Source organism: Equus asinus, chromosome 6 (genome assembly GCF_041296235.1).
Source record: "Equus asinus isolate D_3611 breed Donkey chromosome 6, EquAss-T2T_v2, whole genome shotgun sequence".
NCBI lineage: Eukaryota > Metazoa > Chordata > Mammalia > Perissodactyla > Equidae > Equus > Equus asinus.
The window spans coordinates 60,197,092-60,224,508 of NC_091795.1; the positions used below are offsets into that span (position 1 = coordinate 60,197,092).

At 35.7% G+C, this 27,417-nt stretch overlaps 1 protein-coding gene across 27 annotated transcripts in view; it reads left to right on the forward strand.

Moving 5' to 3' along the window:
* The window catches only part of NRXN1 (neurexin 1), a 1,069,254-nt gene that overhangs the window by 484,681 nt on the left and 557,156 nt on the right, over positions 1 to 27,417 (forward strand). For 14 of the 27 annotated variants that reach the window (XM_070512113.1, XM_070512114.1, XM_070512124.1 and 11 more), the window contains 2 exons: positions 7,358 to 7,741; positions 14,204 to 14,407. In XM_070512113.1, the coding sequence (XP_070368214.1) occupies positions 7,358 to 7,741; positions 14,204 to 14,407 (588 nt within the window). Of the gene's footprint in view, positions 1 to 7,357; positions 7,742 to 14,203; positions 14,408 to 16,966; positions 16,994 to 27,417 lie in introns of all 27 variants that reach the window. The other 13 variants (XM_070512109.1, XM_070512110.1, XM_070512121.1 and 10 more) reach the window with 1 other exon arrangement.

Sequence of the window (27,417 nt, forward strand, 5' to 3'; positions counted from 1 at the left end):
TTACTACACATTGCCTTTCCTCATGTACTCTCCTTGTTCCGAATTCATTTTCCCCACTCTTTTGATTAAGATTTAGCTCTGCTTGTTAGTTTGATTGCAGTAGAGAAGAGAAATAGACCAGTTATATAGATATAAGTATTCAAGTTTCTGTAACAATTAAATTTCTCATCATAAATGAATAAATGAACATTTAGATTATAAATTGGCATCCCATATTGGAGAAGCTACATACAAGCATTCCATATCCTATGATAATTTCTCATAGAGAATTAATAACTTGGCATTCTTATGTTATACATCAGTCTTGTGGGCTTGATAAATCTACCAAATCTCCTTTCTGGGCCTACCAGACTAAGGGGCAGACCGTGGACTATGCTGTCAGTTGCACCCTCTGGAAATAGGCAGTTACTTGACCACATCCAGCAACAGTAACCCTCACTGTGGGTTGCTGAGTGGAAATCTGTGGAACTTCTGCAAAATAATATTTTAATCACTGCAAAATATGTCACTTAATTGGTATTTACTTCCCAGCATTGCGTATGATTTTTTTTCTTGGTGAGGAAGATTGGCCCTGAGCTAACATCCATTGCCAATCTTCCTCTATTTTGTATGTGGGATGCCGCCACAGTGTGGCTTAACAAGCAGAACCCAAGAACCTCAGGCCACCAAAGCAGAGTGCATGAACTTAACCACTACACCACTGGGCCAGCCCCTAGTTTTAAAATTCTTATGTATACACATGTTGCTATGAGTGTGTATATGTGCATGTGCTTAATACATGACATGTATGTAACATACGAATATGTACTACTGGTGAAAATGTTCAGGCAATTCAAAATGTACGTAAGTGAAGATTTTCCATTTGCCACACACTTCTCTCACCAATTCACTCCCTCCGCTGTAGGTAATGGGCAAAATAATTTGATGTTGACAAATTGCCAGGTATTTTCCTATGCTTCAATATATGTATAAACATATTAACACATATAAAATAATGTGGAGCTTCTTTTTTACATAAACAAGATCATTCTTCACCAATTATTGGGTGACAAAAAATCTACTGGGAATTTTGTCTATGCCGTTCGTTGTAGTGGCATCATATATCTCCTAGTTTAAACACTGATGTTTACTTAGTCATTCCTCTATTGATGAACATTTAACTTTTTCCTGTTTTAAAAATTTTGCTGTTGTAAACTAATTTATAAAGAAAGTCTTCATATTATATCTTTTGGCATATTGGTCAGAATTTCTGTAGGGTAGATGCTAAGAACTGGAATGGCTGGGTTAATTGCATTTTTAGTTTTGAAAGGTGATGACAGGTTATTTTACTAACAGACTGTTTCCATTTACATGCTTATCTACAGTACAGGAAGTGCCCTTTTCCCCTCACTCTTGCCTCTCACCACATATTATCACAGTTTTAAATTTTTCTCCAAGATTTATTTCTTTACATATTGGTTTGATTCCTGAAATTTCTGGCTCTCCGGTGAATCCAAGTAAGCAGAAAATACGTAGTAATAAGCAGAAAACCAGAATATTGAGATTGTATTTTTGTTTTGTTTTCAAATAAAGGTTGTTTAGTTCCTATTATAAACCTAGTACATGACATTGCTTTTTTACAAAGACACAGAAAATTAGAAAGAAAGGAAGGAAGAAAAAGAAAGGAAGAAAAGAAGGAAAGAAAAACTATCCATTCGTAATCTCACTCCTCCAAAACTCCCATTGTTAGTATTATAGTTTATTTTTTTTACTATATATTTTATGGGAATTATATATTTTGCATTTTGCATCATACCAAATCAATGTTTCACTCTGCTTTTATCACTTATAGTATGCCTTTTTACTGAGTTTGAAATTGTTAGTAAAATATGAATTTGACAAGAAAATTTCTAAGTTTGTAGAAACTGATTCTCTTTTGCAATGAGAGATGAAGCAGAATTATGGATAGATAAAATTGATGTTTAACTAAAAAATTGTTTTAAGCAGTAATTTCAATAATTTTTACTCAAAAAGGAACCTTAGTGACAATGCAGTCAATTCTTTTATTTTGCATAAGAGCCACATTATGACCTAATGAATCCGTTATTTGGCTAAGCTCGCCAGCTAGTTAATTGCAAAGCTAGTTTGAAAATAGGTTTCCTTTGACCAGGTCAAAGCATTTCCCATTAGGGCATGCTATTTTCTACCCCCTCATTTCCAGTCGTTTAAACTTTTGCAGTAATTGAAAACTTGAAGTCAAATTAACTTATTTTAAATCTCACCTTCACTCCATATTTCTTCTCACCTTGTAAGCTAATCTCCCAGAAGTAGAATAGCCAAGGAAAATTGGATGAAAGAGAGAGTGGAAACTAACAGGTTGTAAATACCAGACCAAAATGTAAAGTTGATTTCCATTTTTATAACTAAGAACTGTTTTCAACAGTTTTTCCTCTTTCACATATATTTTTATATAAAACGTGAATTTATTATTTATGCTCATGAATATTCTTAAATAAATATTGCCTTGTCTATTTATCACGTTTGTTTTATCTTTTGCATATGCCATGAAAACAACCACGTTTAAATGTTAATATAAACTAGTGTGATTTCTCCGTGAAAATTCGAAAGTCATACGTACACAAATACATTTGTTTTTCAGCTGAAATTTCATTTCTTTAAAAGTAAAATAACACAGCAGGGTGCTTTAGATTCTTAAATATTGAAGCATGAAACACTAATCCAAATAAGTCCCCAAATATGACTATCATCTATAAATTTTAACAGCTCAAATATAGCAATGTTTACATAAAATATTTGTTTAATTTACCAGAAACTTCAAATGTAATTATAGTGGAAGAAGGTAGCATGTATGAAATAATCAAGCTATTCCAAAGAGAACATATCAATATTTGTAGTTCTAGGAAAAAAGTAGAGGGATAAACCAATAATATACCCAGATTTTTGTTTTCCCTTAAAAATTTAGTTACATGTGATTATGCCTCAGCCTTTGGAAAATTCTCATTTTCTATTGATTTATAGAGCTGTGACAACTACTCAATTGTCTTTAATTATCAGTGAACAAGTTTAAATATTCATTTCATGTTTTCTTGGTAACCACTGCCTTTAGAACTCAATTATAATGAAATAGGCACTTGGGAACCTTAGTATTGGAATTTCACTGTGCTCGTATGTATGTGTTAAATTGGTTTAAATGAATTCAGTGCTTTTGAGATGAGTCTTTTGCTTGGGTGAAAATGTCCTTTGATTCATATCAATAATAAAATTATTAAGGAATTGGGGATTCAAATCCCTTATCAGAAGTGTGTGCATTTCAGGACATTTGCACATGTCTAGGCTAAAGTATAATATCTGTTTGGATTTAGCTCAGTAATAAAATTTAATTATTATTTCAAATAACGTTTTTACTCTGTGAGTTTTAAGACTATAAAAATAATTAACATTCCCACTTAAATTAAGTTCTGCCTTTTCCCTTTTTTTGCCATCTCTTCTACAAAGATTTTCTAAAATATAAGTGCATATGGATTGGCAAAGCAGATAGAGAAAACAGTAGTTGATTTTCAGTAATGTTTGTTTCATTCTATTATGTTTGTTTGCAGAAAATTCCAATGAATGATATCTGACACATGCATATGCTTGCTGTGGCTCCTTACCTTGAATCAGGGTTGAAGTTCCAGTTCCTCTTGGGTTGTATTTGAGTTGAAGTTAGAATTATATTCCTTCTGCTTTCTCTCCCATCTTTCACTCTTTCTTATTCAGATGAGAACTCTAAAATTGTCCCTCAAAAAGATAATAAGTATCTATGGGGAAAACATCCCTATTCTGTATTATATTAAACTCTCAATCAGTGTTTTTTGAAGTGTGGGTTGCAATCTGTTAATTTGTTCCAAAATCCATTTGGTGGATCATGTCTAGCACTTGTATTGGTAAAATTATATAAGAAAAAAAATCAGAGTGCCTCAGAGGTAATAGAGTTAAATATTTTTCTGTTAAGTTTTTGTTTCAATATGTGTATGTGTGTCTATAAGTATGTGTGCACTGGGCTGTAAGTAAACTGCAGTCATGCATCGCTTAATGCCAGGGACTCATTCTGAAAATTGCATCGTTAGGTGATTTCGCCCTTGTGTGAACCTCATAGAGTGTACTTACACAAACCTGGATGGTATAGCCTACTACACATCTAGGCTATATGGTACTAATCTTATGGGCCCCACCATTGTATATGCTATCTGTCATTGACTGAAAACATCATTATGCGATGCATGACTGTATATGAAAAGTTCGGATTAATTTTAGGTGTCGTGATCAGAAAAGTCTAGTCTAATCACAGTTATAGTGAATATCTTACTCTGGCCACAACAAACACATTCATAAAAACATACCTGAGCTTTCTCACAATATTCTGTTTAAAGCAGGCACTAACATAGGTGAAAACATTAAGAGACCAAGTCACTCCATTCTCATTGTCAGACAAACGGTTCATTGATGATTGTCTGAAATACCTGGCCGTGGTTTTGCCACTGAGAGTGTAGACACACTGAATATGGAAACTATAGAGCGTCCTGATCTATGGAAACTACATGGAGGAGACAGAGAGAGTAAGGTGTTATGCAAGCCATGAAATTCCCTCATCTCAGGAATCTTCAAAGCATCCTCTTACAGTCAGAATTATAACATCATGAATAAGGACAATGCAATTTTTCCAAGTATCTTTTTCCCCCCTGAACTGAATCAAGCTTGTTCTATGAATAAAAAGGCATCTAGGAAAAAATTACGTATTTTTGAAAACATATGCCTACTCTTGAAAGACTTTGTCATTGTTCACTTGTTGTGTGTCTCCTACCAATTCTCTCTCAATATTATTTATCCATTTCCAGGGAGTCTTCTTGAACTACTTGGAAAACGGTGTGGCATCTGTCTCCTTTTTATCTTAAAAACATAAGTCACTATGTTCGTTGCATGCAACTCTGCTTCCCACATATGTTTTTTTAAATGTCCACCCTTCCATTTCTCATTAGTACCCACTCTTTCTAATCATTTTCTCAGTTACATTAATGGCTGCAGAGGATAGGGATTATCTGTTAACTCACTTCTTAGAGCATTTGGACAGTTGAAAATGCATGTAATGAAGTTCTATTTAGAAGAGAAAAGTGTCACCATTCTCTCTCAAAATTATATATTTCATCCCCAAAATGTCTTTTTTTATGTATTTTTCCAAGTAGGATTTTTCTGGTACCTATATGTTCCTAAATGAGTTTTCTTCTAGACACTTGCACAAGTGTGAAGAGTAAAAATGAGTACTTTGTCGTTTTTCTCTTTTTGCTGCCTCCTTCTGAAATGCCTATTATACTCCCCTCTTTGGAAGGCCAAAATAACAATGCCTTGGAGTGTTTCTCCCCTGGGAGCTTTTTCCATTTCTTTCTGTGGAAGTCTAGAGAGACAAATGTCCTCTTGATGACTTGGCTGCCTGCGTGGTCTCTGTCAGTGGCTTCCATGCCCTTCTCCCTCTCAAATACAGATCCCATTTCGCCACCCCATTGAGGAGTGCCCCTTCTTCTGGCATTTGGAATGCTCCTGCCCACAGTGCAGAGACCGCCAGCCCCAAGTCCTTAGATGCGCATCTCACGTTCTTCACAGGCCATATTTCTACTTGAGGCAGACCCTAGGAATTCTGTGCAAGAACCACAATGCATCTTCTGCCCACCCTCTACACTCACTACACTTCCCCTTTCTGTCCCTATCTCTGTACCCTGTCCTCTGTCTTCATGCCTTAATTGTGTCTGTGCCCTAAATCTCTGAGGCTCTATGTCAGAGGCTGGCATGGCATCAGATATTTTCTATTCTGTTTTCTCTCTTTAGACTCTATTCTGCTTTAAGAGCTTGACCTGAAAAATAAATCTGGAATAATCTGGTCAATGTGGTGTCCTTTTCAGGCATCATATTTGCATTTTTACTAAGAGGTTTCTGGAGATAGAATATTGGTGGAATTTCGAGTAATCTGGTCATACAGGATGAAATTTTGTTCAGGAAACTGCCTTCTGTCTTTGATTTTCTCCTCTTTTTTTTTTTTTGGAGGAAGATTAGCCCTGAGCTAACATCTGCCACCAATCCTCCTCTTTTTGCTGAGGAAGATTGGCCCTGAGCTAACATCTGTGCTCATCTTCCTCTATTTTATATGTGGGACACCTACCACAGAATGGCTTGACAAGTGGTGCATAGGTCCACGCCTGGGATCCAAACCAGTGAACCCCAGGCTGCTGAAGCAGAATGTGCGAACTTAACCTCTGTGCCACCAGGCTGCCCCCCCCCCGTTTTTTTTTTATGAGAAAGATTTGCACTGAGCTAACAACCATGCCAATCTTCCTCTATTTTTCAGTATATAGACCACTGGCACAGGATGGCCACTAACAGAGCAGTGTAAGTCCGTGCCCAGGAACTGAACCCAGGCCGCCACCAAAACAGAGCACACTGAACTTAACCACTAGGCCATGGGGCCAGGCTTCATTTTTCTCTTCTTTTAATGGATTCCACAAATATTTTTTCTCTGATCCTAAAATAATCCCATGTGAATGTTTTCTTTTTCATCCTATGCTTAGTGCCAGGGTTCCTGTATATTTATAAACTAATAGAATTATTTTCCCCATACATTTGGAGTGAGGGAAAAAACAAAATCTTGTCAATTTAGATAAGTAACAAGTTTGGGTTAAATGGAAAAGTAAACAGCCAATTTAACTTGATTCTTGTGATGAATTATGATACACAATATTTATGCGGTGTTTATTATAAACCAGACGCTTTACTAGTATTATTTGATTTAACACTCAGAGCAACCATATGAGGTAGGTCACATTATTATGCCCATATTATGGATGAGTAAACTGAGACCATAGAGGTTAATCAATAGATTCATACAGCTAAGAGTGATGAAGTCACATTTTGACATAAATAATCTGTCAAACTATTTTTTTCAATAAAACCAATCCAGTCAGTTAAAGGTGGGGGCATACAACCTTTCTTGGTTTGCAGATGCATACCAGGATGAAAACGGACACTAACCAAAGAGAGTCTGACTTTATTCCCGAGTGATATAGAATGCCAATTTCTCTTTCTTTTCTTCCTTCTTTTCTTCTTTCCTTCCTTCTCTCCCTGATAGCAGCTGACAAACACCCTATGTTGGTTGTACACTTTGATCATTTTTGTTCATTCCACTGGGAAGTACGAGATAGCAGGAATAGAAAGAAAAATAGGAGAGAAAGGGTGATATTTAGCAGGAATAGAAAGAAAAATAGGAGAGAAAGGGTGATATTTAGAACATGTTGCACTCTGTAATGACCTGTGTGTTCTCTTGTCTTTGCAACAGGTACCATTTCTGTCAACACACTGCGCACACCCTACACTGCTCCTGGTGAGAGTGAAATTCTGGACCTGGATGATGAATTGTACCTGGGGGGCTTGCCGGAGAATAAGGCTGGGCTTGTCTTCCCCACCGAGGTGTGGACTGCTCTGCTCAACTACGGCTACGTGGGCTGCATCAGAGATTTGTTCATTGACGGCCAGAGCAAAGATATCCGGCAAATGGCTGAAGTTCAAAGTACTGCTGGAGTGAAGCCCTCTTGCTCAAGGGAAACAGCAAAACCGTGCCTTAGCAACCCTTGCAAAAACAATGGCATGTGCAGGGATGGGTGGAACAGATATGTCTGTGATTGTTCTGGAACAGGCTATCTTGGCAGATCCTGCGAGAGAGGTAGGTTTCCAAAATCCAAGCAGCTGACTCCTCTGAGAAGAAAAGTGTATTAAATGTTGACCTCAACCCTTAAACTGACCATCAAAACATAATGTGTAATCTGCTGAAATAAACTCTCTGCAAGCCGAGTAGCCACACTTGACATGGTGACTGATGAGCCCTAATGATTTTCAAAGGGCCTGATTCTGGGAAGACACAGCTTTTTAAGTACACTGCAGGAATAAATATTTAGGTCTTTTGTATCCTCCTGGGTATGGGCCTAACATGTATACTAGACAATAACTCTTTCTTTTGCTCAGTTTTTAATTTCAGGACAATAGAAAGTAAAGAAAGCATGAATTAGATCTATTTATGGCACCCAGTTCTGATATCTATGGCAAAAAATAGCATTTGTTGCAAGCTAAGCTGTAAGTTGCAACTTCCCTGACACCATTGCGTGATGCTAAGGTTAGCATTGTCGTTTCGCTTCAGTCATCTTACCCAAGGATGACATTTGAAGAGTAAGCTGACTTTAAGTCGTCTAAGTTCCACCACATTTTCAGAAGCGCACGCTGGTTTCAAAGACACTTACCTTTGCCTAGGACCTAACTGATCGTAGAAGATTCATTTACCTGTTTGATATTAAGGGTTAGTGTGCCTGTTGACTGAGCGGGTGCCTCTCTTTCCTTCTCTATTAGGAGGAAAAGCTACAGTATTTTTTTCTTTTCTTCTCCCATTAGAAACATAAAGGTTGAAGGAACGGTGAAGGGTGACAGCTGCCACCGTTCATCTACAGACCAGACCAAAGGAAGAAACAGCTGAATGAATAGGTCTAAGCGTGTCCTTCCATCGCCCTAAGAGTTTCAGATTAATGCTGTAGTCACCACACCCATTGCCAGTCATTTCCAACAATGGAAGAAAGATCAATATGAAAAATTATTGATGAGTTGTGCTATTCTCCTCTCATGCTCCAAATAATATTGCTGTATTAGACATTTAGCCTGAAAGTACTTGGCATCTATTTTTTAAGCCATGTACATTTAGTCTTTTTTCTCCCCTTAATTTCTGAAATAGTTTAATTCATTTAAACTATCACTTCCTAGAGAAGAAGTGGTGATTTTCTAAAATCCAAAGTTGAAATGTCACTTTGGTCCTTTATCTTAATAAGGAGGCTCATCAGCTTATCAGTTCTATTTTAACATTAATATAAAAATTGATAATAATAATTTAATAATCTAATAATGATCTTAAATTACCTAACAAAATATTATCAGTTCTGTGTTATACAATTAGATAGGTCAATAGATGGGTAAGCATTTTAGTCACATAGATTCATTCATTCTCCTAGTACCTAATTACAATTCCTGTGAATTGTCATTAGAGGTTAGCTGTTTCTGCATAGTTCCATTTGTAAGGTGTATGCTCTCTGTAAATTTCCTCTTCTCATTTTTCCTTCTAATTTCAGTTTATTTGTTTGTATAGTTTGCTCTTTAGAAATTGCCAAAAGAGGCCGACAATAACAACAAAAAAGTGACAACGTTTGCAAGATAGATTACAGTTAGGCATAATGTGAGATGAGCAGGCCAGAGTGATTTAAGATTTTTTTTTCATTTTAATCATTCAGAGAGCCACCAGTTATTCTGATGTCTCCTGCTTAAGTGAAACTAGGAAAGAGTCTAACTGTACTGTCACACGAATGATAAGAGCCTTCAGTTAAATATGCATGGTGTACCACCTTGTGGCAATACTCTCCTACTACATATGGCAGAAATAAAGATAGAAATTGTAGAGCTTCCTGAGCCAGAGTGAGGGAACGGGAATATTTATATATTACAATAATTAGAAGGAGGGGTGGGAAGCATATGTAGATTTGCAAATGAGACTTTAATAACAAACTTCATCACTGAGATTTGGCATATAATTTTATCTGACAGGTGCCTGGAAATTTCTGCAGATTTCTTTGTCTCCAGGTTGGTTGTGTATTGAGCAGAAAATGGTCATTTTTGTGTGGTTTTTGTTCCTGCACAACTCAGTGTATTGTGAGAAGTCTTTGCCTTTCAGAATTAATTTTCTTGCTCACATTATGATATCTCCTGAGAACAAGGGTGGTGTGGGATGCTTGTCATGCTCAATACCACAAAATTTGGCTTTCTTCCAGTTCCCAGCTCTGCCCCAGTTCATTCAACACAAGACCATGCCCAGCCAACCCTCGGGGTTTTCAAGTCAAAAGGAAGGGCTTTGACTGTGGTTCTTCTCCAGATACACTCTGAGCTCATAAGGCTGTTGATCGTGTAAAGGTTGACTGACACCTTTTGAAATTAAACAAAATAAAAGGCACTAATAAAGTTTCTGTTTTACTATTATTGAGCAATAATTGATAATTTATAAAGATAATTATTCAAAGTAATTAAAAAGCATGTTCAAGTCCTTGGACCACGCAGCATGGGGCATGATACTGCAATCACATTATGGGAAATCTTCATTAAGCATTAAGTAAGCAAAGAAGTTTCAAGGAAAGACCAGAATATTTGCTGACTTAGGCAAATAGGAAAATAGTATTTTGTTTTACATGTATTGATCCCATAAGGAAGAGTAATACAGAAATAATGTTCATTTGAATGTAAATTAAATTCAGCCCCTTCCCTTCTGCTTTATTTTTAATAAAACTGGGAATTTGTGGAGACTTGGTCCTATAGAAATTATTTTCGTTTATATGTGTATGGTATAATCAAAGGTCTACTTTATACTTGTTTGTTAAAATGCTAACAGATGGAGGGGCAGATGTCAGAGTAATATAATTTGGCTCCCTGTCTGATTTTCATCGGTGATCACAATATGGGACTGCCTTTCGGCAAAACTGAGCACAGGTGTACACTTTAGACTGCAAGAAGGAATAATACAGAAAAGCAAATTTATCAAACTTAACGACAAGGGGGAAGGAGATACAGGAGACAAAGCTGAAACTTTCTCCCCAACTGGGAAGTATTGTATTGGAATTAACCTTTTAAAGGACGCTTTTGCCTTCTAAGTGGTAAAATAATTTTACTAACGTTAAAGGATCCTGCCAAATAGCATAACCTTCAAATGTCAGACTGTTGTTTACCATTTGTTTGGCAACTCTAGAGTACAACCTTGTGCACTTTTCATTTCTTGTCTAATTAAACATTGGCTCTAATTATGCGGAGTCATTTAGATGTTCATTTGTCGTTTATCAATAAATTATTTTCACATTGAGAATTCTTTAAAATGGCACTCAGGGGCACTCTAATTTTATTACTTTATGATGTTATTTTGTTCCTGCAGCTTTTTGAAGAAGGTTAAAGGCCAATGGTCCTGATTGTTTTTCTGCTTTGGATTGTATTTCATACTATATTTATGACCCATTGTCAGTTATCTGTGTTTCTAAAAGGATGTTCCCCCTACTTAGTTTTCAATCAAATTAAGCTGCATTTCATGGAAGAATATGAGATCATTTTAAAATATGATTACTGAATAATAGAGACTGGATTTACAGCCTAAATAAATAGAAGAGGAAAACTAATACCATTTTGGAACTTTTATCTGTATGATACCAAAGTAACTGAACAATTGATAATGACTTTTAAACTTTTATTCAGCTATTTATTGCTATATGAATAGGGACAATGATTGACTATAGTTTAGGAAAAGAAATAGTAAAGATCCAATTTCTTTTAGATTATACAAGAAATGCATTTTTTCTATAGTTCACCAAAATTTAACAATCGTTAATTATTTTTTGAATAAACTACTACTAGATTTTCTTTTGGGAAACCTCTTATCTAATTGAAAAAAGATGTGGTATTATGTAGAACCACTGTATTTTAAAAGGATCATATTTTATTTTCTCAGTGTTTGGGTCAATGCTAGCCACAGGACCCCTATTTTAATAAATGGACTCTTTCCCTATTCTGTCTTTTGTGGCATGATTATGGCCTTTAAAGTAGACTTTAGGAAGCATTTTGTTCACATACATTATCAAAATTAGATTCCACTTGCAATAGGCAAATAATTTCTTCAGTGCGCATTTATGTAAGCTTGATATCCAAATTGAAATAAGCTCTTTTGTATATCTTCAGTATCAAGTGCAATCAATAATTCAATAAGTATTTATTGAGGCCCTACTGTGTGCCTGGTTTTGGGGGCACTCAGCTGCCGATACAGGAATGAATATGAGAGCCCAACCCCTGCTCTCATGACACTTACATTCTAAAGGGTAAAGACAGATGATAGCATGTAAACAGATAAGAAATGGTAATTGATAAAAAACGAAATGGTAAGTAGATATAGAATAACTGGCGGGGGGTTAAAAGAGTGATTGATACAGGCCTCTCCAGGTAACTTTTGACTGAAGACCTGAAAGCTGGAGGAACCAGCCATATAAGGATCTGGGGTGAAACTTTTAAAGACAGAGGGATCTACAAGCACAAATACTTAAGTAAGAGATGAAATCAGTGTGGCTGGAGTTTGCTAAACAAGGGAGGGAGATGCTGAAAGCTGAGGCCAGAGAGACGGGCTGGGGCAGATCACACAGAAGCTTATAGGTAGAAAAGGAGTACAGATTTTATTCTAACTGCAGTGGGAGACTATTGGTAGGGGGTGCAGGAACATCCTTGAAGCAATGAAGAGATATAATCTGATTGACTTCTTCAAAAGTTACCCTGGCTGCTGTGTGTAAAAACACAGAGTAGAAATAGGGAGACCATTGAGAGAGCTATTGTAGTGTTCTAGGTGAGAGATGGGAGCAGAGTCTGAGGGACTTTAGCAGTAACGGTAAGAAGCTGTCAATTCAGGAAATGGATTGGAATTTAGAGCCTACAAGACTCGTGGACTTGCAAATAGATTGGACATGACAGAGAGGTTAAGAGTGAAATCAGAAAGGTTAAGGTCTGAGCAATGGGATTATACCATTTACTGAGATGGAGAACACTGGAGAAGAAGCATGTTGAGTTTGTTCATTTTGGAGGTGCCTATTGTATTCAAACCAGAGATGTTAAATAGTCAATGAGTGATAGATTGAAGATGGAGCTAAGGAGAGAAGTCAGGGCTGTTGATAAATATTGGGAGAAGTGAACGTGTGAGTTGACCACCGTTCCTTAAGTAAAGAGGTAAATGGAAAAGAGAAGACTGTCAAGGAGAGAGACCTGGAACCCTCAGTGCTTATCGGTCCTGGATGTGCCTTCCGTCCCGTGATGACCACAACTAATGATTAAAGTCAGTTAGAAGCAATACTTGATTCTCCTGACTTTTGAAAGATAAACTTGCAAAACCATAACTCCAGAATATAGTCCTAATAATGAGAATTTCCTAGTTTATTTTCATTCCAGGTAGTGTTTCTTTTATTAAGTGATATTCTGTGTTATCAGAACCAATGAGAAAGCAAAATGAGTCATACTTGTTTTGCAATCTTCCACCACCATATGGTGTTTAACATTAAAGGGTGCTGACTATTTCTTAAAGCAGTCAGGTTGTGGTCAATGTCTTTTGCTATTCGCTTGTTTATGTGTTTAACACGATATTAAGGATCTTCTCTGTTAAAGCAATCCACTTTAGTAGCACACACCATCTCTTCACTCCCACCTCATCCTTATTCAATATTACCAAAGTACATAAAGCTATTGACTTTTTGGTGATAGCTTAATATTTTCAGAACACCAGGGTGGTGCTTACAGATAATATTTTAAGTTACCCTTTACCTGTAAATAAACCTGAAAATGAAGTTCTAGTTTGTGTAACTAAAAATTACCTTGTCAGACATAGTGACTCAGAAGAAACATCACATGTTGTTTGGTAATATGAATTTTCTTCTCTTATTGAATATCACCTTTGGTAAAGTGTTGATCTGGTTCCTGTATATGAGCCATATATTTTTCTTTTTCTTTTTCTTTTTTTGATTCTATTAGGGCAGAAATTACAAAAAAGTTGATAATAGTAACTTCTCTTAGAATCGTGGGCTTTTAGGGCGAGCAAAGGCTTTAGAGATCCTGTGGTAGCACCCTGTCATTTTGCTGATGAAGGATTCAGAGCCGAGGCTGATTTCACAGAGCTGCCAGTGGCCTGGCTATATATAAACATGCATTAAATGGTTGCTAGTGCTTCAAACCAGGCTCACACTGTGGCTACACAAAATAATAGGATCTCTGCTCTTAGGAAGGGACACACATAAATAAATATTGATAATCCAACGTGATTAGTGCTATAGGTAGAAAGTGCTATGGGAACAAAAAAAGGAAATGCAGCCATCTCTGCTTTTGTACTTTATTTTGGCGGATACTTCACAGAGGAAGTTCTCTTTACTGTGACTTCTTTTTCTGGCTTAAAAAGAAATGGCTCATTTCTGAAGAAGATGAGCTGAGTTTGTAGTCTTGTGTTCTAACTGGAAGACTTTAATGTCATGCTTTTCCTTTTCAAAGTATAAATGCACTAAACTAACTGAGAACTTTTACATTCATTTCCCATCTATAGAGGCAACAGTTCTGAGCTATGATGGGAGCATGTTTATGAAAATCCAGCTCCCGGTGGTGATGCACACAGAGGCTGAGGATGTGTCCTTACGGTTCCGATCCCAACGTGCATATGGCATTCTCATGGCAACCACCTCTAGAGACTCTGCAGACACCCTCCGCCTGGAACTGGACGCAGGGCGTGTGAAACTGACGGTCAATCTAGGTAACAACTCGCCTTCCCCCATTGAACTAACACTTTCCACCTTTTGTTCAGTTTTGCCTGCAAACATTTATTAAGTAGCCTGTTTGCCATGGGAAAGTTAAAACACTTGATGGTCTCATTTCCATCATTTAAATTAATTTAGGTTTTGGGGGCATCTTTTTATTGTTTTAATTTTGTTTAACATAATTTACTGTTTTGTGATTTCTACCACTGAGGGTTCTTAAAAGGGAAGCCATATGTATCAATGAGGTTAATTGAAAATATAAATGATGAGGCTCAAAGATGCCTCAAACTGAATTTCTTTTTGTTATATTTACTGACATTCTGATTGGTTATAGATGATGTCTTTTCAGATAAATAAAAATCCATCTACTTTACTTGGATAACATCTGCACAAAATATCAAATTTCTAATTGCGATCTAGACCAACAGGTGCATTTACTTCTTGGGCTTCTCCTTTGAATAGTCACCTTTGTGGTATCTCATCTTTTCTGTTTGGAAATACTGTGTGGTGATATTTTGCTATCAGACAGCAATCCACAACCCTTCAATGCCCAAAGTCTGCGGCCCTTAGCAAACAGCCATGAGAACACTAAAATCACAGGCTCTTCTACAGAAAAATAATGCTTTCCTGCTTAATTGTAGCATTAAGAAAGCGTCTCTACAGTAAAACCTCAACAAGCTGGATGAAATGTGGGGGAAAGCCAGGCTGAATTAAGAAAAAGTCTGAATTGTAAACTAAAAAAATTTTAAGCAGTTTTGTTTTCAATTACATTCAAAAACGCAAATTAAGAACTGGAGAAATCTTGTTGAGGAAAGTTCTTACTAGGCTGATTTTAATGGGTGGATAAGAATTATCCATATTTAGCACTTTGTTTCATGCAAGGTGTACCATCAACGTATAGTATAGCGCTTGAAATCAGTTTTCTTCCTGAACTAGGCCTTGCACAACTCGTTTATCTGTTTAATTTTTCCCAGGTGATCTCTGCTCATATCAAATAAAGAATTATAAATGTTCTGCCCAATAAGTTTCAATATTATTATTAAGTCCAAGAGGAGTACAAATTAATGAGGTTTTACTGTATTTCCTTGAAGCGCTAAACACACACACACACACAAGTGAATAAATAGAGAGAGAAAATAAAATTTGAATCTACCTAGATTTATAAAAAGAGTAATAAAATGTAATGAAGTAAGGCCTTTGTGGAAACCCTGCCTACATTTTCAATTGTGCTGGGCAGAATGGTAGATCATAAAATATAAATTATTTAACTGATAGCTTATTTAATACCATAACATTCAATTAATATTAGTTAAATTAAGTTAAACAATAACGGTGTTTTTTAAAGATTACTGAAGAACACACAGCACTCTCCTTTACTGTTCTGTTAGAGTTCTCTCTGGTGACAATGATAGGTTACTACAAGCCAATGAGATAAATTGCCTAGGGCAGTGAAGGGGCTGGTAGCCAAAGCAGAAACACACATGGGAATTATTCTAACAGCAAAGCATTCTGTGGAAAGAGTTGTGTAGGTGCTGGTCCTTGGCTGTTTGCAACCACTTTTCTGATGCGGTTGACGACACATGACAAACTCAGCTATATGGAAACAGAATCTAGGTTTATATTTTTCGTGTTCCCCAAAGGCGTTAAATACTAACAACCAAAACCAACAAATATTTATCTATACATAAAATAAATATAAAACATCCCACATAGTCCTTTAAAGATAGCCCTTATAATCACAGTCTGTATTGTCCAGATCAGACATTCTGTTCTTAGAGAACCTGCTTTTCTGTTAAGAAGCAGGTATAAGAAAAGGAAAATCAATAGCAATGTTAACCATGACACTTATTACATCGAGATAGCATTGTTAGCTCCTAAGAGAGGCATGGGCTTGTGAGCTCTGAAGACTAGCACTAATCCTTAACCACTAGAGTATCTAAAGAAAACATACAATTGTTTTTTTCCTCCTCCAATTAATACAAGGCATGGAATCCAGCCAACATCTGGTTCTTACCTTTTTTGCCCAAGCCAATAAAAAATAAATAAATAAAAACATTAGGATGAGATGAGAATAATTTCAACTTACTCTCAATTTGACCACCATAATTTTAAAGGATTCTGTTGGCCTTTGTGGGATATTAGATTTTGGAGGTCCAAGATGTCTGAGCCTAGCTGAGTTTGCACTGTACCCCATTGTGACGGAGCACTTTTTAATTATGCTGAAAACAATATGTTCTTTCACAGATGGGGAGAAAGTTGCAACCAGTCTAAGCCAAGCATCTTTGACAGTTAACAATTCTTTATTTCACTTAGATTTGTCACCATGTAGCTTTGTTTGAATTGGCCATTTTTCTTTAAACCCTCTTGTTGTTTACAATGGTGAAGTGTTATAACAGTGAATCTGGGTTTTAGAAGTATGTAAAGAATAAATGATATGGAGTGGCCATATTTGCATGTGTCTGTCCCCGGAAGGGTGGACTGTGATTTTATTGGATGTCTGCAGCTATTACCTTGAAGGATAAATTTTCATTTTTCATCTATTCTTCCCCATCTAGATTGTATCAGGATTAACTGTAATTCCAGTAAGTGCCTATTCAAAATTTTTAAAATGTTATTCCTCCATTATGATGTAAGCTAGTCAAGAAAAAAAAAGAGAGCAAGAGAGAGGTGTTTATGAAACTCATGAATTCACTTTTGAAGTATACCAGTCCATCATCTGGGTTGTAAAAATTCATTTTGAAATCTGTCCAGTAGAAGACTTTCCCACTGCAGTTCCTACCTGTAAGTGAGAAAAGAGGTGACACATATTTTGCAACAGAAAGTGCAAACACCTCTATAGACCTTTGGATAAGGCAAGTAGCATTTGTATTTTGCCACATCTTAGACTCCAGTAGCTCTCTTCGTGACCAAATTAGGGGAGAATACTATGAGTCTTATTTCCTTCACTTTCTGTTTTTATCTCTTAACTCAAATATAGAAAAAAAAAAATTAGTTCCTTTCGTTTTGAGAGTTACTATTAAACCTTTCTAAATTCAACCAAAGTTTTACATAGGAAAATATGTTTCTCCAGATTATATATATATATACAGAAATTACTTGTCTAGAGAGTCTCTTCTTGTTCGTTATGAGTGTTTACATGATGAATTTTTACATCCTAATCATATATCTGCAAAAATAACCAAAACCCTTCAAATCTGTGATATGCATGCCAAATGATGAGTCAGAAAAGATGCATGGACTGAGTTTTATTCAATTGTAGGCTAGAGAATTTGAAAGGATATAAGGACTGTGATTTTATTTTGAGTTTTAGCATTATCTTAAAAGTAAACCTATTTTATTTCTTTACATAAATATTTAGGTTTTTCTTTTCCAGGTTTTGCTGACCACATTAACGAATCTCCTCCAATGATAGCACAGTTGTTAGTTATTTAAATAAAATGGTTCTAACAAGCTTCTAATCTCTCATTGTCATAGTCAGTAAAACATTTTTCTATATCCTTGAAAAATGATGAATGTGAGTTGATGAGTTCTATTCCCAAAACCATTGGCTGTATTTCCAAATGGGAATGAGTCATCCTCTGAGGAACAAAATGGTGGTCTTAAACTTACAAAAACAAGAAGCTTTATCTAATGAGATACTTACTGTTTTGAACACCATGCTTCTTATAACTCAGATTTGTCTTCAAATATTTTAATGTTCATTTTAAAGTAGCATAAAAATGTCTTTTCAGTTGTAGCAACAAAAAGGTCACTGAATCATGAATTATGAAAATCAAATTGATAAACTATCATACAAGGCATAAAAAATCATTTTAAACATAATAGCTCCTGAAGTAATCTCCCAAAGCTCTCACACAAGTGGAATTTTCAAATGCACATCATCTCCTCTCAAACCCCATCTTTTCCACACTTTCTGAAAAGGAGCACAGGCTTTGCAAATCTAATACCATGGTTCAGTTTGCTTTCTGCTCTTGGGAATAGATGCAGGCAAAGTGGCAACCCACAGAATACTTTCCCAAAGCCAGATTTGTGCCTTAATGCAGCAATAAATGTTCTTGATTTTTCCTGAGTCTTAGAAAATCCATGCAAGGAAGATATTCTTCTCTAGACTTCTGCTTTGTGTACTATTTTTATTTTATTTATATTAAACAGACAATAAAAAATGGATTTTTAAATGTACAAAATAAACTCTAGTATTTGATGGGAATTAACCAAATCAAATGTGATTGATTCTGTATTCTCTAGGTATATCAATGGTTTTTTGAAATATATGTTTATCAGCTAATGACCTTGCTAGACGCTTCTTTTCATTTGGCTTATCTTATGAGATTCTGATATTAAGCATAGTGTTTTTTTCTGGATATTCCACAGAATAATACCTTTGAGGACGAGGGTTTTGCTGGCTAGTGGAGTTTTTCCCTTTTTAAGGAGTATGTGTTACATTTAAGTTACTTGAATTAAATGAATGATTGTGAGCTTTCAGTGCACACCTCGGACAGGACTGCCAATGCCTTAACTTGACAGCAGTCACTGGAAAGAACAGGTAACATTTTCATTTCCTTTTGCCTTTGTTTTATTTAGGGGATAGTGGGCAGATGTAGCAAGAACCCCAAGTTCCATCAAGAATTCATGTTATTACTCAACCTTGAGGAGAAGGAGGAATTTATGTATCAAATAATACAAATCTGACTCACAGTGCTTAAATAAGCAGAGATTTCCACCTGAAGTGCATTCCCTACCCAATAAAAAAAAAATTAAAATATCTGTATCTCAGTATAAATCGTAGTATAACTAAAGACTGTTTTATTACATTTATCCCCGGTGAGCCTTGACTTTGTTTGAAACCGGGAGGAATGTATGTTTATTAAATCACAGCCATATATCACTACCATCTCTAAAAATTACTCCATACCTAAGATGGCAACTGTATTGTGAAATTCACATGACATACGTCAATTGATGTCTTTTAAGAAAATTTCCACAGGTAATATACGGACTATAACCTAAAAGATTATCTTACATTGATAATTAATATTAAACTCGAAATTATTGTTTGAACAGAAACCTTCCCAAATTTCTCTGTACTTACTCAGAATAGGTCTACTGTTTCCCGCAGTGGCTCCATGCTTCCTCCTCTCCCACCCCCAGCTTTTCAGCAGATGTTATTACTTGATATGGAAAAGAAAATATGTATAGTATCAGACTATCCAGTCTTTGCTACTGAAGAATAGGTGGGAGGGAGGAGGAAGAAGCTCTAGCTGCCTGCATTCAGACCTGTGGGGCTCTAAGAGACGGCAGATATGTTTCTTTTTCAGCTATTCCTATGTCACTAGTTTAGATGCAGCAACAGAATCTTCCATGAACAGGCCAGGGCACAGCCTTTTGTTAAGGTTCTTTTGAGAAAGGGCAGATTTGAATTCCGAGGACTGTCTCTGTCAGATTCTGTGTTGCCGCCCTTTCCCCCCAGTAGGAAAAGCTGTCAAGAATCTTTAAATGGAAGAAGAGAGCCTGTTTTCATTTAAAAATCAAAAGCTTATTTTCACGTGTGGAGAGGGTACTTTTTAAAAAAGAGCTGTCTCTATGAATAGTGGTCATGTCAGTGTCAAAATATATGCTTTGATCTTTCAGATTACAAATGGAATGTCTCTGCACGCAACCCCAGACCAATCTCAGCTCTTTGATGTCCGTTAGCTTATATCGTTGCTAAAATATGTTTGTTATCTGCAACTTGGAATTAGATTAAGGTCAGTTTTTGCAGATTCATGGACTGGAAGATGAGCACAGAAGAACATTATCTATGACTTTCCATTCTCCTCTGTCCAGGATAGGAATAAAGGGACAGTCAGATTACTCTTGCCTGCTCAGTTAACTCCAACATTGAGAACAATGGTCTACTATCATAAGATAATTTTATAAGGAAGTTGCTAAAAAACCTACTGTCTTTTAATGTAGATAATTTCGTCCTTGGAAAATGAAAGGCACTTCAATAAACAGATGGGAAAGAACTGTAAAATCACATTCTTTTAACATAAAGAGGAAAAATTATTTGAATTATTGAAAAAAGACAAGTTGTAGACTGTTTTACAAAAAATAATTACTGGAGAAGTATGTACTAATACAAATTATTCATTAACAAATCATTACCGAGAGAATCCAAGTCAGACTGAATAGTACTTTTGTGACTAACGTGTGAATTATTTGCATGAAAAGATGAATGTTTGATAGTCCCTTGCCTAGTCTATAGTCATTCATTGACTTAAAAAGTCTTTTAAATACTATAAAGAATGCAAAGGAAACTTTCTATTCCTTGCGAAATTTTCTCAAATGCATTATTAGTAGGTCTGTACAAGCCATTGGTCTTATTCTGAATTCTTTTTGTAGTCAAAGTATAAAGACTAATGTCTTGGTCACTCTGAGATAGAGTCTCAATTTCAAATTTAGTAGCCAATGATTTCCAACAATACACCCAAACTCATAAGGTTATGTGTTTCTTTATAATTTTTTTATGAAAATTTGGTCTTTGTAGTGATATATTGAATGCTTAAATAGTCCTGATTTTTTTTCTCTTCTTCTAGTAGCTTTAAAAATTGTTAGTGCTGTAATCTTTGAAGTGTTAAATATATTGAAAATTTGAAAACTAACCTTGCTCCTATCAACTATAGGTGAGTCCTAATCGTCACATAGGTAACTACTTTAAATATATGGTGGATGCAGGGAGATTTTAGCATTTTTGTTGTTGTTAGTGTTTTCTTTCTTTTCTTTTCTTTCCTTTTTTTTTTTTTGCCTTTTGTCTTTTCAAATCAATAGCATAATTACAGAGTGTCCTTCCTGCCTGCAGGAATGCTTGGGGTCCCTCCTGCTTCCATACAAAAATGGATTTTGATAAATTCATGATCTCTGATGTTTGTTTTGCTTATTTGCATTATTTTGGTTTCTTTATGCCTTATACATGTGTCTCTCTTCCTACCCCCCTGCTCGTTCTTCCTAGCAAGGTTTACTCTTCTTACTTCTGCATTTCCAATGTTGTTTTCTCCTGTTCTCTTTCCTCTTGTTTTCTTACAAGAATAGAAACTCTCTGGGGTTGAAAAAATATTTTAGTAGGCAGACCTTCCAACTATTTTTGGCTTCTCAAAGAAAATGGTTTATCTATGATGCAGAGAGAACAAAATTGCCGATGACATTAATGTGGGCAAAGTGTCAAGGGTTGAAGTTCAACTTTTATTTGCAGTTCAGTGTCTAAGTATTGGAGAGAAAGGGAATCGAAGGCTGTGTACTTACCCTTACTTTTGACTTGGATATAGTGAAGAAATGCTCTGAGTAGTATGTTATTGGAAAATGTACTATGATGGATGTCTGGAGTGGATAATAAGATCTTTGTATTATCATTTTATTACCAGAATGAAAAGATCAACTGGATATTAGTTATCACCAATTTTTTTATGTAGATAAAAATGGAAAGCAATAAAAGAATGCAAAATGTCAACCAGTGGCACTTAAGCCATATTAGATTGCTTTGATCAGGCTGCTGTTTGGCACGCTACTTAAAAAGATAGGAGGACATTCTCGGGGCTGGCTTTTGTTAACATGAAGCAAATGTTCAGTTCAGAGCAGCTGCCTGGCGCCTGAAAAGCCGAGAACTGCAAAGGAGAGTCTTCTGTCTCTCCTCCCACACAACAGTCTCCTGATTTGCAGAGTTCCGTCATTCATTGCCTCACAGTGATGGGTGCTGTCCATCCACCCAGGATAGGGGCTGCTCAAGGAATAAAGGAAGATGAATATACAAAGACAGAAAACAGGAGTTTTGTTTGTTGTTGTTGTTATCATTTTGGGGTGGTTTTTTTAGCTGAAAGTTTATGTGAAGGAAAGGAAGAGATAGTTTATAAATGATTATTTTTAGCAAAACTAAAACAAGTTGCATATATAGAGAGACCATAGATTTCTGATGAAAAACAAATAGCTAAAACAGGCAAAGGGAATTGCCACATGACAATAATTTTTTAGAAAAGTATTAAAATTGGAATAAAATTTAAGGGAAACCCATCTGGATTTTAAATTTATGAGAATTATAGAGAAAAAGTACAGGCTTTTTTTGCATGTTTAAATGGCTACATAGTTTGGGCAAATCATAGTGTGAGGCTTGATAAGTAGAAGATTTGGATCTATTTTAGTGAACAATTACTGTTCATTGCTTACATGCAAATATAAAATGCTGCCGTGTTTTAAAAGATATCTTTTGTACAGGTTAAGAATTCATCTTGACATCAGGCTTAATTATTATTCACTAAAGCATTTCCTTATTGCTGTTTTGACAGGCTGTGCTCAAAGTAATGCAAAATTCCAGATTATTGTTGGCCGAATTTATCAGATTCTCTTTCATTGTTGAAAGTTGGCATTATAACAATGGCCTCGGTAGATATTGTCAGAAAAACCCAGAAAGTTTCAGAAGAAACTTTCTGAACTTGACGTTCTCTTGGTTTCTGTGAAAAGAAAATTTTCTTTCATCCAACCAGATATCACCAAATGTAAGAGACCACAGCCTGTTGGTCAGATGTTTTTGTTTGTTGTATTACTAGAAAGAGCTAGTTTCTAAACATCCATCATGTCTTTCATAGTTTTGAGTTTCTTCCTTATTTTTTAATTTTTTTCCTTTTTCTTTTTCTGAGGAAGATTAACCCTGAGGTAACATCCGTTGCCAATCTTCCTCTTTTGCTTGAGGAAGATTCACCCTGAGCTAACACCTGTGCCAATCTTCCTCCACTTTATATGTGGGTCACCACCACAGCATGGGTGATGAATGGTGTACGTCTGCACCCGGGATCCAAACCCTCCAACCCTGGCCACCAAAGCGGAGCGTGTCAAACTTAACCACTATGCCACAGGGCCAGCCCCTATTTTTTAATATTTTTGTTGTTGGGTGGTAGCATTTCAACACATTATCAATGACCCAGAAAATCAAAGATAAAAATTTGAATCTGACACTCTTTGTCATTAATAACATTTTTTTTTCATTTAGCCAGCTCATTGTGAGATGTACAATTAGAATTTCATTTATTTTTTAAAAAACAATAATAATTTTCTGTATTTGGTGTGTTTGGTCTTTTTACCTATATGCCATAATGATTTAGGTTCATAGAGTGTTAACTCCTGTAGAATCAAAGACTAAAAAGTACTCAGGAACTTCTATTTAAAAGACTCTAATCTTTAGGAAAGGCTTAATGTTCCATGATGATCTAAAGCTCCATGCCAAACCACTCATTTTACTAGTGTGGACAAATATAGATTAGACATTTTTCTACAATTTTTGCATTCCTAATTCTACTCAAAAGAAGGCCACTAACGATTTATACCTTATCTATTGCTTTCCTATCAGAGAATATGAAAGCAAATATTATGATCATGATTTCAGTTCCTCTTGTAATCACTGGACAGAAATTATACATCTGCTATCTGCTGAAATAGATGCATAGTTTAAAATGTGATGGCTTTCTCCACTTAACTATAGGTCAGCCATGATAAATACAAGCATTCCAGTTAAGCTTCCATTTATAGGAGCATCCATACTCTTCATTAAGACCCAATGGTTTAGGACGCAAAATATGAAAAATTTTGAAGCTCTTGAAGAACTTTATTTGATGGTCTTTAAAAGTTTTAGTCTTAGAAAAATATGTTTCATCATTTGATTATTTTGATTATTTGATTATTTATACATATTTTATTATCTTGTGGAATTGGCAATGTTTTCTGAGAAAATAGCTTGGCTATTTGAAGATGTTTGCATAATTTGAAAGTGCTGATTGTTTTCTAAAAACTGACACAAATTGTGGAAAACTATAGAAAAGATTTTTAGAGCATAAGTTTCAGAGAAATACTAGGGTTCACATTTTGTAAGTTAGTTTTCCTAAAGATTAGTGGTATACTATATAAAGGCCCATTAAAATATAAAGTATATTAATTTACATTGATCTCTGTACACTCAATAATTTGCTTTTAACTGGAATTTTAGAATCTTTTTCATTACAACAAAAACTCTTTAATTCAGTTCCCACTAACTCAGAAGTCATGCCTATTTAAACACCTCTTAGACTGAATTACACCACTATATACAAGGAGAGGATTTGTTAAGCCAATGGTAACATTTACTAGATAACAAAAGGGTATTTCTAATCTACTTAAGAGAATACACTTTTGAATGCTCCATAGGAATTCATTTAGCATTGCTAACCATTCTTATCTATTGCCTAAAAATAATCCCTGGAAACCATAGTGGTCAATACTTTAGAACAATAATATTGTTTCTACAATATTGTGTACTAATTCACACTGTCCTTCTGGGTTAGTTCAATTCTTTTATGATCCGAGGAATAGACATGTGTTCAGGTTGTCTTAGTTAATGAAGGCTTGTTATAAGAACAGCTAAGAGTGGATGTAGACAGGCAATGATTTCAGTCACAACTCAGACAGGTTTTATGGAGATCAGAATGGGATTCAAGAACTAGAAGGCTGGGGGCAGCCTGGTGGCATAGTGGTTAAGTTCATGCACTCTGCTTCAGACCCGGGTACGAACCTACACACCACTCATTAAGCCATGCTGTGGCAGCATCCTACATACAAAATAGAAGAAGACTGGCATAGATGTTAGCTCAGGGCTGATATTCCTCACCAAAAAAATGAAATAAAAAGAACTAGAAGGTTGTTCAGCACACAGTGTGGTTCCAATGGCCAGGTTATCTTGCCATCCCTTCGTCTGCTGTCACTTAAGGCCCTCTTCTCAAGGTTCAGCCCTTCTGGTGCCTTCATTATCCTCCATCTTTTGTTCTGGTGCTCTTGCTATTCCTCCCCCTCTGCTGCCTTGCTTCTGCTTGGTTATAGCTTCTCCTTTGTCTTGTCTTCTGCTTACTCACAGTGTCTCCTACCTTATCGTTTCTGTTCACTGCCATTTCCTTGCATGTCCTTTGGCTTGTTGCTGCTCCTTCATAATTGTTTACCCTATATACGTTGTGTAGTCAAACTCCCCTAGAAAGAGAAGCTAGTGGATTCATTACTTATCCTTGTCTTGTTGAGCAGAACTTTCAAATCATGTCATCTCATAAGCCACTGACCAGATTTTAGCTTTAGGGGCAGATGCCCCCTGGTTATCAGAGGAGGGGGCCACATAATGTACTCTCCTCAAAGGAGATGTTGGAGCAGCAGGCTTTCCACGCAATCATCTTTTCTCCAGGCTGTGCGATTAAAAACGTTTTTACCTTAGTCATGAAATACCTCTGAGGAGTACAATTTGGTCCACATACTACTGGCTAACACATGATACATAAGTAAAGGGGGAAGAGTTCTTTAAATCAGGGGAGAAAGTGCACAGGAGCATCAAGGAATCTGGAGAGTGAGATGTTCAGTGTGCTCAGAGCTCTTGTCCATTTCTTTCACTTGTTATCAATGGGAACAAAGAGCAAGATGGATAAGAAGTGCATTATGAAAACAGTTTCCCCAAAGGTAAAGTAAGAAATTCTAAGAGTATTTAAATTAGTATTATTTTTATTGTGCTTAATATTGGATTATTTGTTTATTATTATTTGTTCTTTGAATGTGTCATTCATATAATTGTGGTAATTCTTCACCCTCCCATCACCCTTTCCAGGAGATAATTCTAAATATAGATTTGAAATATTTTCTGCTGAGTAGTATTGAAATAAACTAAATTTCAAAGTCTATTGCATTTTTCTATAGGTGATTATTATAATTAAAATTGCTTTGGGAATGTGGGATTTAAGGTAAGAATTATCAATTCTCTTTTAAAATTTACTTATGAAGAATGTAGGTAGCCCATGAAATTTACTAATTAAATTGTCAGATACATGGAAAAATCAACCAATTTTGGCAATCAGGAAATTTCTGATGTAAATTAGTAAAAATGTACTGTGAGGAAATGCAAAGAATTCTGAAATGTCTTACATTTCAATAGGTGCAAAGGAGATTATGCATGTGAAAATTAAAACACAAGCATATAGAACTAATGTACTATAATGGCTGACTTAAAATTGCTGTTATGGATTTTTCATGCATTATGAAAGTGTCCAGTAAAAGAAAATGAAAAGAAATTATTTATAAATTATGTAAATATTCCTTGGAATACACACATATTCACCTAAGAGTGTGGAAATAGGCAAGCAAAAATGAAGGTAGAACGTGATGATGATTACAATTACTTGAACAATAATAAAAATAGCAATTATAATAACCACATAGAAGAATTCTGAGGGGCCTGCCTGGTGGTGCAGCGGTTAAGTTCGCACATTCTGCTTCTTGGCAGCCCAGGGTTTGCTGGTTCAGATCCTGGGTGTGCACATGGCGCTGCTTGGCATGCCATGCTGTGGTAGGTGTCCCACATATAAAGTAGAGGAAGACGGGCACCGGCATTAGTTCAGGGCCAGGCTTCCTCAGTAAAAGGAAGAGGACTGGCAGTAGTTAGCTCAGGGCTAATCTTCCTCAAAAAAAAAAAAAAGAATTCTGAATGTGACATTACAGATGGTGAAATTCCTGAAGTGTTTTCATCTATCCTGAATTATTTTATCTGAAGATTCAGTTCAATAAATCAAGTGAGAAGTTTTACATTATCAAAAACAATATTTTTGTAAATCAGCAATTCTTTAAACTGCTTAATTAAGTAAAATTAGTTCAGCCAATATGCAATGAAGAAATTATCAGTATCTCCTATTTTTTGAGTTATCAGTTATGAAATTGCTTTTCTCTGGTTTCTGGAAGGATATCCCTCAAAATGTTTATAGCATCTACTGGTGAGATTGTAGGCAATTTTTAATTTCTCCTTTTCATTCATCATCCATACATTCTAAATTTTCTACAAACACTTTTTTCTCTCCTCTAGCAATTTAAAATAAGCAATCAAAAGTGAATAAAAGTAAATACTCTGTTAGATATAATTGAAACCAATCTCACTATTATTTAGGACAATCTAAGCCTACAATACATCATATATTATATGATGGTGTTACAT